We start from the raw sequence: 15,067 nt of genomic DNA, 5'->3' as shown, positions 1-15,067 counted from the left end.
TGCTGCTTGGCACAAAGCCCCGGGATATCTATAAGCTCATAGAAACTTGACTGGCACACCAGTTTAGGAAGCGTATAAAAGCTCTGATCATTTCTTCTTTCATGCAGCTGTGCAACATTTTGACACTACATGGAACCGAAGGCCGTATAATCAAGTCAGAAGTAACAAATACTACCCAACGTTTATGACATTTGCAATTTGAATTTTATTGCTATTGTTAAACTGACGCTTTCAGTTCCTTCTTGATAATTGCAAAGTTTTTACAGTCACCATTTCAATATGGGGGAACATCAGTAACCAATTTAATGCTAAATCATTGCATTTAATAATCCCACTTTATATTCAAGTAGAAAATCATTGAGTAGAGTACAAATCTCCTGCAACGCCTACTGCATGCGCCTGAACATTTTGGGTACACATCTTTATCTGAATCTACAGTACACCAAGCTGTAATTTGTTCTGTTCTTTTTGGGGAGGAAACCAGAGAAACCACAGGAAGGCTGGAGCCCAGATTTGAACCCACAACCTCTAAACTATGGCAGCTGTGCTAAACAGTCAGCCACTTGCACCACTATGACAAAAACAAATGATAAAAAAACACAACATTGGCTAAGATAATGAAATGTCTTTCCCCAATACATGCTTAAAACATTAATCACAGAAGGTCATTTTGTTGAAGTCCTGCGCCGCCTCAGGCAAAGTAGCAGCCCCTATTGGTATCTTGGGGAGCTGGGCCACATGGCAGCCATGCAAACAATTATTCTCTGCGTAATTTTGCCAGCTGAGTTGAAACACCATTCAATGCCAACACACACTTGTGCCAGCAGTGATTCCACAACATACGTACAACTTTGCCTCAAATGCTAAAACCACTCATGATTTATGTAAACATCCTAATTTTGAATATTGTTTTCAACACTGCAACATAAAAGAGCTGGAGTTACCCGGGGTACATTTGGGTATGTTTATCTTATCAAACATCCTCTGGTCCACAAGGGTATATTTAGATGACAAAGTCAACACAATAATTGGATTTTGCTTTTGTCCAGAAAAGATTTGATGGTCATGCGGACTCTTAACGCACCCATCGCATTGAGCCCATCAACCGTTAATTTCATTCTGTCAGCCTTCAGTTGGCCCCTTGAGCACCCCACGGCTTCTCAAACATGGATATATATATATATGATGTTGATCTTGATTATCATTGAAATGTTATTTTTCAAACGACTACGCAGCCTGCGACGCATGTTATGTACATTGCTCCGCCCCCAAATGTAATATCCGTCCTCTGTATCTTCTATTGTTCAAGTGTCAGGCATGCAATGCATCAACTCTTTCATTATCTATTTGTCTTGTCCAGCCTCCTCTAATGAGGGCTGACAGTAAACTTAGCTAAGGGGCTAATTAATACCGAGGCAGGGATTAGGATCACTGCAGGATGAATGGTCTGCTAGCTTCAGCCTCTTTGCCACAAACAAGTACATTGTGCACGGGGACCCAATGCAGACCCTTCTACCTTTCTAGCGTTGACAGGAAAGGAAGCACATAATTTGAAGGTCATCCCGGGGCGGTTTTCACCTCCACTAAATGGGCTTCAAAGCAACCAAACTGCCCTGTTAGTTATTGAGAAGCCTAGTTAAAAACATCATTAAAATGCTCATGCAGATGATTCCCTTGGTGAAGATGGTTGTCTTTTTTTTATATTAGTAAATCCCTCCCTTGTGATGACAAAGAATGAAAACTGTTTTAGTTTTGTAATGAGGTCTCATTAGAGGCTCATAACATTCCTGGAAGAAAGCGAACAGGAAACTCAGCAAGGCTGAATCAAATCCATAATAGTTTTCGAGAGAGGTCTGTTTATCTGATTAAATGTCACCTTATTGCCATGATACCATTGATTATCATTGATAAAATACAACGGAAACTCGAGATTCGAAAGCCCCTTTTCTGGGTAATTCGAATAGCCCAAAACTTAAGACCTGCTGTAATAAGCTACATGATGTCGCATGCAACGTCAGCTTTTATTTATTTATTTATTTATTTATCTTTATGTCATGAAACCAAACAAGGGCACCCGTGATGACAAAGAAGTGTGAAGTGTGATGATGACCGTAGAACTAAAACTAGAAATGGAACTTAATGCTTAATTTATTTTATCTTTATGATGCAGGGGGCCTACTTGTATGACCGTAAAAGTAGTTTCGGGCGGAAATCTCCTTTGTTACAATTTGGTCAATTTCATCTTTTTTCCCACAAATACGTCACTCTCTTGGTCAGTCCACATGTGTGGGTGATATTTTTATTTTATTTATTTAGTTTCAAATTATTGACCAATTTAAAGTGTAGGAAATGGTTTGCTGTGTTTGATAAAGAAATGTTTATGGTTGAACAAACATTTCGTTTTGGGGGTTTCCTGAAAAGTGATCATTTTAGGGGGTATGAGGATTCCGCCAGATGCCACCAATAAGTATATTCCATGTACAACTAATAAAAGTTTTATAATGGTTTTATCCTAAAACTTAATTCAATTTCCAATATTTCCTATGTGGAAAAAAAACTTTCTAAATATGGACAATTTTGAGTTTTTATTTTTTTAAGTGTTTGACTTTAGAAGTGCTTACTTACCGGTATGTTGAGATGTTTGAAACAATAGTTGAATGTGTTAAGTTCTGTTAGCTGGCCTTAAATGTAATAAACAGTGCAAGTATAAATTTAAAATGTGTTTAAATCAGTGTCTAAAATATTGTTTTCCTGTAACTACAAATGTAATGCTTTTTATTATTAGAAGAGTTAAGTATTGCAACTCAGCTTTTCATTCATTTTCTCTTTGGCAATGCAAAGTGTTATAAACATTCTGAAGTCTTTTTGTTCCCCTCCAATTCACAGAAACTTGAAAACTCCACCCCCTTTAAAGTCTAAGAGGATGACTTTGCTTGCTGATTAAGATGGACAAAAATCTGAACATAAAGCCAATGCCAAAGTCATTATGTTTCCGTTGCAGCCATTATGATGGAGCAAATTAAGTTTCATGAAGGATGCCACTGAGCTGGTGTAGCTCTCTAAAAGCTCCCACAGCAATAGTGACGTTGCCAAAACGTGAATCCAGCATGGCCAGCCAGTCCAGGTTAGTAGATTTATTTCTTGAGGGTTTACCTCACAGTCTTCATTATTCTGCTCTTTGTTTGAATTAATAGAATCTGGTATGATATTGATGTTTCACGGTCATTTGACCTGCTCAATATAGGCAATTACTGACTTGCAAAGCAAGCATTCGTTTGAGTATTGTCACGGTTCGCTGCAGATATCACCAAGTGGTTAAATTCTCAATCAATAGTCACTGTTTCTGCACCACAAATGCATCTACTCTGTAAAACAAAGCGATTGTAATGTCAATTCAATTTTGTGTCTTTAGGCACATTTAATTCCTCTCTGCATACTGTAGTCCACTCGTCCTTGAAGCCTCTTAAAGGGCTCTTTTTTCATTGCCAGCACAAAGCGCTATCTAACTGTGTGCATGGGGGGGACTTTTCTTTCTTTAGATATTTTTGTAGACGCGAGCAGTTGGAAAAACGTAGCTTTGCGCCGTTGTGGGCATGAACACAGCTGAGTAGATTCCCAGCCAATGGAGCAGGCTCCTCTCATTCCCTTATAGTCTTTAACATTGTGGGAGCAGAAGTAGACTCACTGAAGTCAATGCAGAAGATCGTAGAACGCAAATAACTTTTATAAGGAACTGTAAGCAGACCAGCGGGGTGGATGATTATGTAAAGTTGGCCGCTGTGAAGTGGGCATTTGGAGACCTCCTTCCATTTTTGGACATGTGCAATCAATTAAACATCAAGCAAGAAATACAATAATATATACGGTACGTAATCTGTTTTATTCCCGACTGTTAACAAACAAGGGATGGAACCACACACACACACACACACACAGGCTAATGTTCCAATATTGTTTCAGCAAAGCTTTTAAGAAAGGGAAGAACTATTGAATAGTCATACAAGTATTGACGTGTTGTTGACCTGACCTGTCCAAAGAGTTTATTGAGATAGGTGATGTAGGCGGCAGCCACTGCTGAGCTGTTGCTGAGGCTCCGTTTACTGCGTCGGCGACTCTCCTCCTCACCACCACCACCGCTGCCCTTTTTCTGAGTCGCGGGAGACTTTGAGCTGTCAATTGTGCATTTTGCAACAAACTATCAGCATCACACCCAGGCTCTAACCTCCCATGGCAATTTACTTACACACATTTCCGGGGACCAAAATGATCATAGAGCTATTGCTGCATCAAACCCACTTTGAAATTACAGTTTAGGGAAATGATTAGAAAAACATGAGCAGTCCAATCAACTGACATGGCTCATTACATCAGTCACTGGAGAAACAGGTGAAGTGTCCTTTAATTTAGATCTTTGAGGGCTTGTTTTTCAGCTGATGCACCAATCAGTGACTCTAATTCTCTCTTCTCTTAATCAGTGTTGATGAAAAACAGAGATTGATAATAACCAGAATTTCTTGGAGAGGCTGAGCTGAAGAGCCTTGTTTTTAAATCTGCCAGTGGTTGGAGATCTGCCGGCTCCTGGACCCCTCCCGCCTCGAGGAGACATGCTGGGGTGGGGGGGACAAAACATGGTTAAACCTTTTAAGCTAACATTTAGCATAGTCTGACTATTTATATTCATACATTTAAAAAAGTTGATGTCTGCTTTTTGGCAAATGTACGGGTTTGGTATCAAATCAATACTAATTTCCGACCCATATTGTTAGGATTTACGAACCTGGCTGCAGAGGATGGTCGACTTTCAGCTCCTCCTTTTACACTTTTTAAGGACATTCTGCTGAAAGAAACAACAATTTTAAAAAGGGGAATTCCATCTATCCATCAATCCATTTTCTTCTGCTTATCCTGTTCAGTGCTCATCTTGGTTGACTGAGGTTAAGGCAGAAAACGTCTTCATCAATCATACATAAAACTTAAGATTTAACTGTTTGAATCATTTGAGTCCAGCGTAAATCTCAAGTTTTAAAAATGTAAAAAAAAAAAGACAAAAATAATAATAGATTTTTACAATGGTTCAGATAGTTTTATACACGCTGTTGTTATATTTATGAATAAAATACGATGACGTTCACCATACATCTGCAAAGCTCAGAATCCGCCTGCACCTCAATGAAATTCACCAAAATCGCATTACACAACACTTAGACATAGTTCCAGCAAGCGTCAAGTTGAGTTTTCTATCAGCCACCGAATTATCAGGCGTGTCAAAGGAAATGCCCTTGGTACACTAGAAGGCCCAGCATAGTGCAGAGCTGTCTGCCAAATTCTCAAACACACGAAATGAGGCTTGCACTAGCACAAAAATACAAATAAATATAGAGCCCTGACAGATTGGGATAAAAAACAAACAAACATTTTTACACTAGTATGACAGTTAAGAATTACAGTATTAACAGTTCGTCATATGTTGGCAAAAGTTTGAACTTATAGGTGGATAATTTGATTTCCAGTAGTTCAATGTAATGGATTACTACTTCTGAGGTTTCCACTGTAGAATATTTAAAAAAATGTTATGCCCTTGAATTTAAAAAAAAATAATTAAATAAAAAAACACCTCAGAAATGTTTATTTCTCATGATACCAACACTAATGAAGGACTCTCTGCACTAAGACAAGAGTTTCTTTAATTGTCCCACAAGGGGAGGAAAATAAAATTAAATAAATAATTTTATGCATATAAACACAAACCTTGAGCCGCATGAATGCATGCATCAAGGGAGGGATATTGGCCTGAATTGACTGCAATGACAATGTGGCTCCCCTCAAAGTGGACATGAGTAGTACTCAATAGTAAACCGGCAACTCCCCATCAACCAGTCCCAATTTCCTTCAATTTGTGTACGTGTCGAGTTATTATACTGAAGCTTAGTCCTTATAGCACTAATGCAGCAAGAGAGTGTTATTTCCTTTCTTTTTTTGATGCAACTACTGAGCAAAGCTAAAACGATCAGAAAAATTCATTTTATCCGTCTCCGCTTTCATTTTTGTTCATATAGCAGAACAAGGCTTGAGTTGTACTAAAATTTCAAACTAAGTGTCAGGAGAGCAAGAGTGAGACACAGATGATATTCAAACACCTTGAGGTAACAGGGTATACAATTACATATTGTGCAATGCAATAAAAATCATGTATAGCAATGAAAAAGGACAGGGGCAAGACAGAGCCAAGAGAGTTGCGATGCAGCTTACAGAAAAAATGGTGTGCAAATTGCAAGACAGGGAAGCGAGAGAGGGAAAAAGATTGAAGAAGGGGGGAAAAAAACTTGTAGAAGCGGAAAGCAGAGGCTTATGGATGACTGTTAGTGAGACAGATTAATGTTCTGTCATGGACCTCTGCGATTCTGACTATCACGGCCTGATGATGAAGGGCCGCATTTTGCGTTGATGCGCTATCAACATAAACGCCTCAATCCACCAGCGCACATGCCACACAAGCGGCGCAAAGACAGATACCCATGATCTGCTTGAACGGCCACCACTCGGCCCTCCGCCTACGCGGGAGCCCTAATAGGAAGAGACATGAAGATCAGCCAGTCTTCTGAATTACACCCGACCGCTTCATGTGCCGTCGCCAAACGAACCGTATTGCCAACTCCCACTGGGGTTACAACGTGCCATGACTGAGTAGTGATTGCCTGTCTGTCACGCTTCCATACAATCAGCGTGCATGCGTTACATGCTGATTGCAACACGCTGCAAGCATGTTAAATTGAAAAGGGGGAAGGGGATGTTCCTGTCCTTGTGATTTAAGTCAGGACATTCTCTCTTTAAGTGTTACTCATGACCTTCTACATTCGTAGGTCACAACAATCGGTACACTTGCACAAGCTAAACTGATCGATATAGATTTAAATAATAGATTTCATATTTAAATGGAGAATATTAGGAACAGCTTAAAAAAAATGCAGACCATCCATCTTTCTATACTGTTTATCATCACTGGGGTGGGTGGGTAAATTCAAGGGTAACATGTTTGCAAATACATTTACAGCAATTAAGAACATTTTGGCCCGTACACTCTTAATTAAATTATGAAATGTTATGGCTGGTGAATGTATACAGTGCATTAGAAACATTTTCAATGTATGCATTCATTCATTGACGTGTAACGTTGGTTTTTGAAAGTTCATGTTCATGGATGACAAAATATTTTGAGTTCTTGTTGTGGTAGTCTCTTGTTGTTTGCCAAAATAATTGTTCTCATCTTCACTGAGTGCAAATCCCATCACAGTAAACAAACACACTCGGACTGAACAAACATAACACAAATCATTGAGTAACACTGTGTGCCTGCTGCTCTCCTCACTAAATGGTCACTTGCTGTCAATCACGGAGCAGACGCACACAATTTTAGATCTGAATCACGCTAATTGAAATAATGAAATTGGGAGTGGCCTAGGGAAGAAGAAAAAACAGACTGTAAGAGGCTTCTTGAAGGGCTTCACTGGAGCGTTAAGGGTTAGAATCTAAATGGACAGTCTAAATATATTTCATAAGAGCCACTGGAGTGAAGGATTCTGGGATTCATAACTGATGTCACACAAACAAGAATGTCACTGTGTATATACTGCACACACACACATTTGACAAAAGAAAACAACTAGACATGCGGCAGGCTATGTTTCTTAACCATCATCACTGAATGAGTACAAAAGTGTCTCATGTCAACCAAATGTTTTATGGAAATCATTTATAGAAAAATACTGAATACCTGTACCTCCCCAAGGCTATTTTGCATCACAGTTAGCAAGAAAAAATTAGCATTTTGCGCCGCGTCAAAACACATTTGATAGTGAAACAGAATATTTCTTTCAATTTAATTATAACTGTTTTGATTTAGTTATGACTATTTAGAATTGGACAACATTGCTTTGATTTACTCAGTATAGTTTTGATGTGACAATTCAAATGTTTAAAGGGTGAGTCTCCTACAGGACAGATGAGATGAGGGGAGGTGAATGTGTGTTAATTAGACCCTTTGTTCTGAAAGGCTGGAAACTGTGTTTTTCCATCGTGGGTCAGAGAGGGGGGAGCATGTATACATCCCAAATGTATTGAGACAGTGTGACGAATGGGGGCGTAGTCATGTGACTCTGGGAGGTAACGTTTTGGAGGACAAAGGGATATTAGCCACAGGCGGGGGCATGGGAACTTTACAGTCGAGAATTCAAGATGGCGCGGGTGGCGACTATCTTTCTCCTGTCGGCGATGTCGTGAATAAATGTGAAGAAAATGCCTGAATTCACTGATCTCATGTATGTTTATTAATCAACGGCATGAACACGCAAATGGTAAGAATCCGCCATTTACAACAATAGCAAAACTGAGAATCAATCCCGAGACATCCCAAACAGCTGTGACGTTCATTGTCAACCATTGTGGGCAGTGTATTTGTGGATCTTCTCGAAAAGTAGAAGACAAACCTCCGTTTGTCACTTTTTTTTTTTTAAATACGCATGCGGAAGACCACCCTACCAGCTCTCATGCTCGTCTAGGTGAAACGCCTGTCAAATGTCGGGAGCCTGCGAGCTCATCTTCATCTTCATTAGTTTCTGCAGCCGGCCTCACAGACAGACGTCCTCTTGCGGCTCTCAGCCATTTTCAAAGTATGCGGTGAAATCGGTGGAGCTGCGATGAATGGCTGAATACGAAACTCAGCAGCTACATGCTACAAACACTCGAAGCGCACACGCGCAGCTAGGAACGAACATGCACAACGTCGTTATGGCAGATTGACTGACGGGTTCGAGAACCAATCGTTAAGATGATCCACCCAGAAGACGCAGCGACAAAAGATCCTTGAACACACACAGCTTGGTGCTACTTATGCTGCACCACAGGAGCTTTGGTCGAACTGACTGTTACGTTATTGTTAATCTAACCCAAGTTTGACACGGCTAGCATGTTTATAACTAGTATTAAGTGTTTAAGTGATCGAGTCCAGTTTTCACATACGTCTGGCTGAAACCACATTGGACCCCTCCCAGATGACTGACTGTAGTGGAAACTTATTTTGGCCTCTTGTATCTGTGATCTTGTTCTTTCAGTCCTGACCCACAGCTCGTGACCATAGATGTCGGCATGTAGATCTTCTGGTAACTTCTGAGCTTCACTTCGCAAATGCACCAATCCGTCTGTTGATCATCCGCTTTTTACTAATCTTACTTTGGTGCAGATGTTATCGTCAACCTGAAGGGGGCACTCTTTTCACTTTTCAACCTTTTCCGACTGAGTTTTCTTTTTCTATCTGACCTTAAACCATTTATGTGATAATTACATCAACATAAACAATGTTGTAGCCCTACAACATTTGACGATAATACACAGATGCATATACCCAGATTAGGACGTGACATCAAACCCTGATAGTTAAATTTTTCCTAAATGAATCTAATTGTTTGTTCTTAGAAGACCTTTTCATCCAGAGTGAAAGACAAAATCAGTTCGTTCAGAAAGTTTATTGACCAAAAGGGGTTCAATTGAGGTTAGGCTTGACATCTCTTTGTGTTCTTTTTTGGGGGTTTATCACTGTAATCACGAGCTGTCTAGTCTGAAGAGAATCTGTCCCTGTGGACACTTCCAGCCAGCACCTCATCCAGAAGCAGCCGATAGTAATGCAATTGGTTCTGGTACTCCATCTTATCTTCACCTATTTGGATACCTCTCTATGGTTTGATGCGTTGTAATTCAAAATCTAATCAGAACATTTTTCTCAGTGCTCTTGTAAAGATCGGTTTTAAAATGGCACGGTGGAGCTGGAGTTGAACTAAAGGTGGTTGAGTGAGAGCAACAGGGCAGAAACACCAAAACAAACCAAAGCCCTTTAGAAGCCTGGCCATGTTGGCTTGAGGTAGCAAAAAATGGAGTTAAGTAAGCAGAGAGTCTCGTGTGTCAGAGTCATTAGCGTGTTAAAGAAAAACCTGCGCTGATACAGACTCACAAATGAACCATAGCCAATTCCTGCTGCGTCAAATTATTGAGCATCCCAAAGCAAAACAAGATGACACTTAACTATAATTCATTAGCACAGCAACTTTGCAGTCTTACCTTCTTAAACGGGCACAAAAAGAGTGTATTTATTTCCTCCTTGTTTGACCGGGATGATAAACAAGGTGTGTTTGCAAAGCCTTACCTAACCTGTGGATTATATCACAACGGTGATTATCCGGCTAAAAATGTCTGGATTAAAGATGTAGCTGGCCTGTTGTACATAAAGGGCAAATATGTTATGAGGGGTGTGGAGACATTGTGTGTCTTGAGAGCTATTTAGATTGAATTTCAATCGTTTTTGAATGTCATATGAGGCACAATGTGAAATAGTTTTACCATTTCACAAGCAGGTCCCAATAATCTTCCTTATAGGGTACATTTCTGTAGCCTGTATCAAAACACACTTCCACTGTCCCTACTTTTGACTGTAACAGCTGTGAAATGATGTCTAAATACAGATTCATTCATCACTTTAACATTGTACAATATTTTCAAATGTAATATAATTATTTAATTTCTTCATGACATGCTTGACACTGCAACTCAAGTAGTTGTACTTAAACACTGGAGCTTTTCTAATCAACAGGGCAGAAACGCTACATTAATAAAAGGTGGACATTAAAGAAATCTTTCGTGCCTTAGCAATAGTGTCATGCTGGAATTGGACAACAGTGAAATGCATGCATGAAATAGGCACTAGGCTTAATGTTGGAGCTGTCAAATTGTGGCTCTTGAAATGCTAATTGAAATTGACTTGGTGGCAACGAGCACGCAGAGGTAATGTAGTGGTGGCCATAAGGGCGGGAAAAGGGCGAGTTAAGCCACTAAAAGGAAATAATGAGGAGAAAAATCCAAGGTTTAGAAGGTTAACGAACTAACAGCTTCAAAATGTAGATGCCATCAAAGCCTGAAGTCCATGTAACGATGCTTGATGTTAAAAAATGTGATCTAATGACGCCATATACATACAAACACCCCCCCCCCCCCCCCCCCCCGGGCAATTACCTATTTAATTCTCCACACTTTATTGACTGCTGACTTGTCAAACAAACACTCTTGACTCACTGTGAAGAATGTACATTAAAACAAATAACATGGTCCGAATTGTCAGGCCTCAATGATATTGATTGTACATCAACGCAGAATTTAGAACCAAAAATAATTATGGTACCTGTCACATAAGTGATAAGTACGGTTGAGTGTTCTTTCATCACTTTGTGGTCAGTGTGTGCACTTGCCACTGCACTCATCTTTGTTGAAATTATGAGAATGTTAAGATAGTCCAGCAGGTACAGTTGTATCTGTAAGTATAGTTAACTTTAATGTGATTTTTAAGCTTGATCCTTAATGTATTTTTGTGTTTCCCTCAATTTACCTTCCTTCATCCTCATCCTTAGTTTTTGGGCTTTGCCCAGTGAGGCGAGAACTTGCAGTGGGGAACTTGAAAGGAGGCCACTACTCAATGCACTGCAATCAAAACCCCGCAATACCCAAATCTGCTTAGTGCATACAACCGAAGGTCTTATTTAGCACTTTTTTTCCCCCAAAAAGGTTTCAATCTTCTCCATAAAATGTAGCACAAAAATGCTGTCGCATTTCATGCACCAGTCAGCTCCCATTGGAGTGTCAACTTTTGAATTATTGACTCGAAGGGAAAAATCAGCTTTGATATTTGAATTGGATTGACTGGAGGCAAGTTTGGAGCTGCATAGAAACTCACAGGAAGGACATTTATAATATTTTTTTCACAGCTAATACTTTTTTTTTCCCCCCCGTTGTTGTGCCACTGAGTAGTTGATGGGTTCTATTATCTGTAACACACAAACAGTGGGCCTAAATTTAGGAAGATACTTTTCCGCTGTTCACACTTTTCCGCATGCAAGTGGCGCCTGCAATTGACAATGCACCTAAATTTTCCAGAACCTCCTCAGTTAGCATGTGCCCTGCCGTCAAGAGTCCCGAGAGGAAGCCTAAGGTGCAGAATGTGCGGCTAATGGTAGCAGATGGGACAAAAACATTCATATAATATCCTCCACTTCACAATCATCCAAGCTCATTGTTGCAATAATGGGAAATATCAGTTAAGATTGGCTTTATCTTTACTCATTCTTTGATAGATATTTAAAAAATTCCAAATAGAACAATTACATTTGCGTGACCACTGAATTAGTGTTGTGTCGTTCATGTAAGTTTCGTTCAAAAAGAACGAATCTTTTCAGTGAACGTGAGTGAACGGACCACTCAGCAGCCAGCGTCAGACACGGGCAAACGTACACCCATGCTATTTGCGTTAGCCAACGCGGATCAGCAAGTGAACGAGTCAGTGAGTGAACGTGTTGCCATTTCCGGTTCGCGAACGCATCAGCGAGTGAACGAGTCAGTGAGTGAACTGAACGTGTTACCATTTCCGGTTCACGAACGTATGAGTGAACGTGTTGCCAATTCCGGTTCAGGAATGATTCAGTGAGTGAACGTACTTTTGTTTTTGATAGAAACACACTCATGACAAATAAAATAGTAACATAACATTAACTGTATGTTTTATTATTTTTGTTGGCATTTAAACAATTTTTTTTAAAGGTTTGGTAAAACACATTGCAAATGCCAAATTTATTAGAAATAAGACAGTACAACTGGTAATGACTTAATATTGGATGTGACAGTTCCACAGAAAAACAGCTGTTTGGGAACATACTTCAATAACAAATGTAGATGAAGACTTTCTGTAGACTTAAAGAACAATTCCAGGGCTTGGACATGCATGTCATTTTCCAAAATACACAAGCAGCACGACAGGAAAACTTACACTGCGATGTTGTTGCAGTGAAACACCAAACATGCGAACAGAAAGGGCCAAGGCAGAACTTGTAGTCCAGGACAGATGGTTGAGCTGATTACGAGGTAGGGTGGTCAGAGGAAGGCAGAGTCAAAAACGGTAGCTCAATCCGTGGACGCATGTTAGAGAGTCTTGCAAGAAAGCAGAAGAACAAATCACGAGTGAGCACTAAAAGCCAAAAATAATGGCTGATAGCTGATTTGAAGCACCTGTGTGCCCAGGTGAGCAGAGTGGCTAATGAGGAGGGTGTGGCTGACTGGCAGAGTGGAGCAGTGGAGAGCTGAATGGAAAGATAGAGAGTGCATGTGAAAAAAATAATCAATTTACATATATTCTTTCCAGTGATGCACATTTAGCAGACACTATCTGGCCAGTAGATCAGCTTCACCATACGTTTTTGCTTGAGGAATCATATTTAGTATAGTGTAACCTTTAGTCTTTTAAGCCCATTATGTGTTGTTTGCATGGAAGTAAAGGCAAGACAAAGCATCAGAAAAGAGGCTTTTTTGGAAGGGTCTTGGGGTTAATGATGTGTTCACTTATTGGTGACTGATAATGTCATATCAGGAACTAATTGCCTGCACTGTTACCTCATTAAGCACAGCATGACTTGGTGCCACGGGGCGCTGACTGCACACTTCCCTGCAATCACTGCTGACTCAATGCCTCCTTACATCCCCCTCTCTGAAGCTCATTTTACACTTTTTTTTTTTAAAATTTATTATTATTTGATTGTGAGGCGTATTTCAGTTCATGTTATGAAAAGACTGTCATTTAACGGCTGGTTCATAGATTTGATTTCTTGCTGTTCAGATTGTTCTGACATCTTCCTACAATCTGACAGTCTATCCTCACTCCTGTTGATTTCTCAGGCATTGTTAATTCAGGTCTTTGCTTCTTTATCTCCTTTTTCTCACTCATATCTCTCCATCTCATTCTCAGGAATTTTTCATTTTTGTTCATGTACATCTCCGTTTGATCTGAGTTTCACACTCTGTGGTCACCTTTTACTCTCCTGAACTGGAGCACTTGGCTCATCCCTGCCCGTCTCTCTCAATCTTTCCTGCCTCTCCACTGACTTGCCTCTGAGCCAAACTGGGAATATGCTGATGGGGCAAACCGAGTTAAAGATAGATTATTTATCGTTGCTGGGTGAGGAACGGAAAAGGAAATGGAAAAAGGGTCAGGAAAAAAGTATGGGCAATTAATTACAGGCACCTACAACTGAATCATTGTGCAGGTGTTGTTTTTAACCCCTTAAGAGAGTTGCCTGTTTTTAAATGTTTTATGATGTATCAGCACTTTGTTTAAACTGGATTTGAAACTCTAACACAGTGGTGTCAAACATATGGGTCGCGGGCCGGATCAGGCCTGCAAAGGGGTTTAATCCGGCCCGCGAGAGGATTTTGTGAAGTTTTTTTTTGGAACAATATGATTACAGTTGAGCTCCGTAATTTAGGGCTGGCCCACAAATAGCAAAAATCTGCATATAATTGACGGCAATTGTTTTTAAGTTATATACTATTATTTTACCGATCCGGCCCATTTGGAAATATATTGTCCTCCATGAGCTAATATGAGTTTGACACCCCTGCTCTAACAGTTTAATCATTTTGGGTATTATTACATTTATTAAGACTTCAATTGGTGTCCTTAAACAGGTGCTGATGACGAGCGAGACTAACAATCAACATCACGGTTGTATCACGGTTAAGGAGCAAAAATTTGCGACAAGGTTCTGTAAAGGGACAGCAACGTGAAATATGTACTTTTTGGAGCTTTTAGCCATGTTAAAATGCTAATTAATCACCAAAAACATCACCAAAGTGGTGTTTTCCTCCATTCGCCCCTCTATGAGAAATTCTAGGTCATTCTGCTCTCCAAGCACCAGCCCCTCCCAACCTGAGAAATCAAGCTGTTGGAACTTCTTTGACGTCATTAAGTGTGGTCCCACCCCCGCACTGCCTCTGTGGACTAAACGCACGCCCACTTTCTCTGAGACCTCCATGGCATAGTGACTAAAGTAGCAGTAAACATTCTGTACAAATGAATTCAAACCAATAAATTATCCTTCACATTTGCAATGCCAAAGTGCAATGACAATTGACTATCTTAAAATTCCAGAAAGGGTTCTGGCTGACACTCGTGTAAACTACAAGTAAAACTTTTTGCGCTATTAAA

At 40.0% G+C, this 15,067-nt stretch overlaps 1 protein-coding gene across 5 annotated transcripts in view; it reads right to left on the bottom strand.

Annotated features, from left to right (window-relative positions):
- The window catches only part of cabp4 (calcium binding protein 4), a 32,456-nt gene extending 19,290 nt beyond the window's left edge, over nt 1-13,166 (bottom strand). Inside the window, exons 1-5 of one of the 5 annotated variants that reach the window (XM_077571059.1) lie at nt 13,096-13,166; nt 12,857-13,017; nt 4,778-4,837; nt 4,506-4,607; nt 4,028-4,169 (exon numbers count right to left, since the gene is read on the bottom strand). In XM_077571059.1, coding sequence (XP_077427185.1) covers nt 4,028-4,169; nt 4,506-4,607; nt 4,778-4,833 — 300 coding nt within the window. In that variant the 5' untranslated portion in view covers nt 4,834-4,837; nt 12,857-13,017; nt 13,096-13,166. Of the gene's footprint in view, nt 1-4,027; nt 4,170-4,505; nt 4,608-4,777; nt 4,838-10,107; nt 10,237-12,856; nt 13,036-13,095 lie in introns of those variants that run through there. The other 4 variants (XM_077571057.1, XM_077571058.1, XM_077571056.1 and 1 more) reach the window with 4 other exon arrangements.
- Between the last annotated feature and the right edge of the window lie 1,901 nt (nt 13,167-15,067).

This window comes from Vanacampus margaritifer, chromosome 7, assembly GCF_051991255.1.
Source record: "Vanacampus margaritifer isolate UIUO_Vmar chromosome 7, RoL_Vmar_1.0, whole genome shotgun sequence".
NCBI classification, from domain to species: Eukaryota; Metazoa; Chordata; class Actinopteri; order Syngnathiformes; family Syngnathidae; genus Vanacampus; species Vanacampus margaritifer.
The sequence above is the reverse complement of the archived record's forward strand: the minus strand, read 5'-3'. Positions and strand labels throughout refer to the sequence as shown.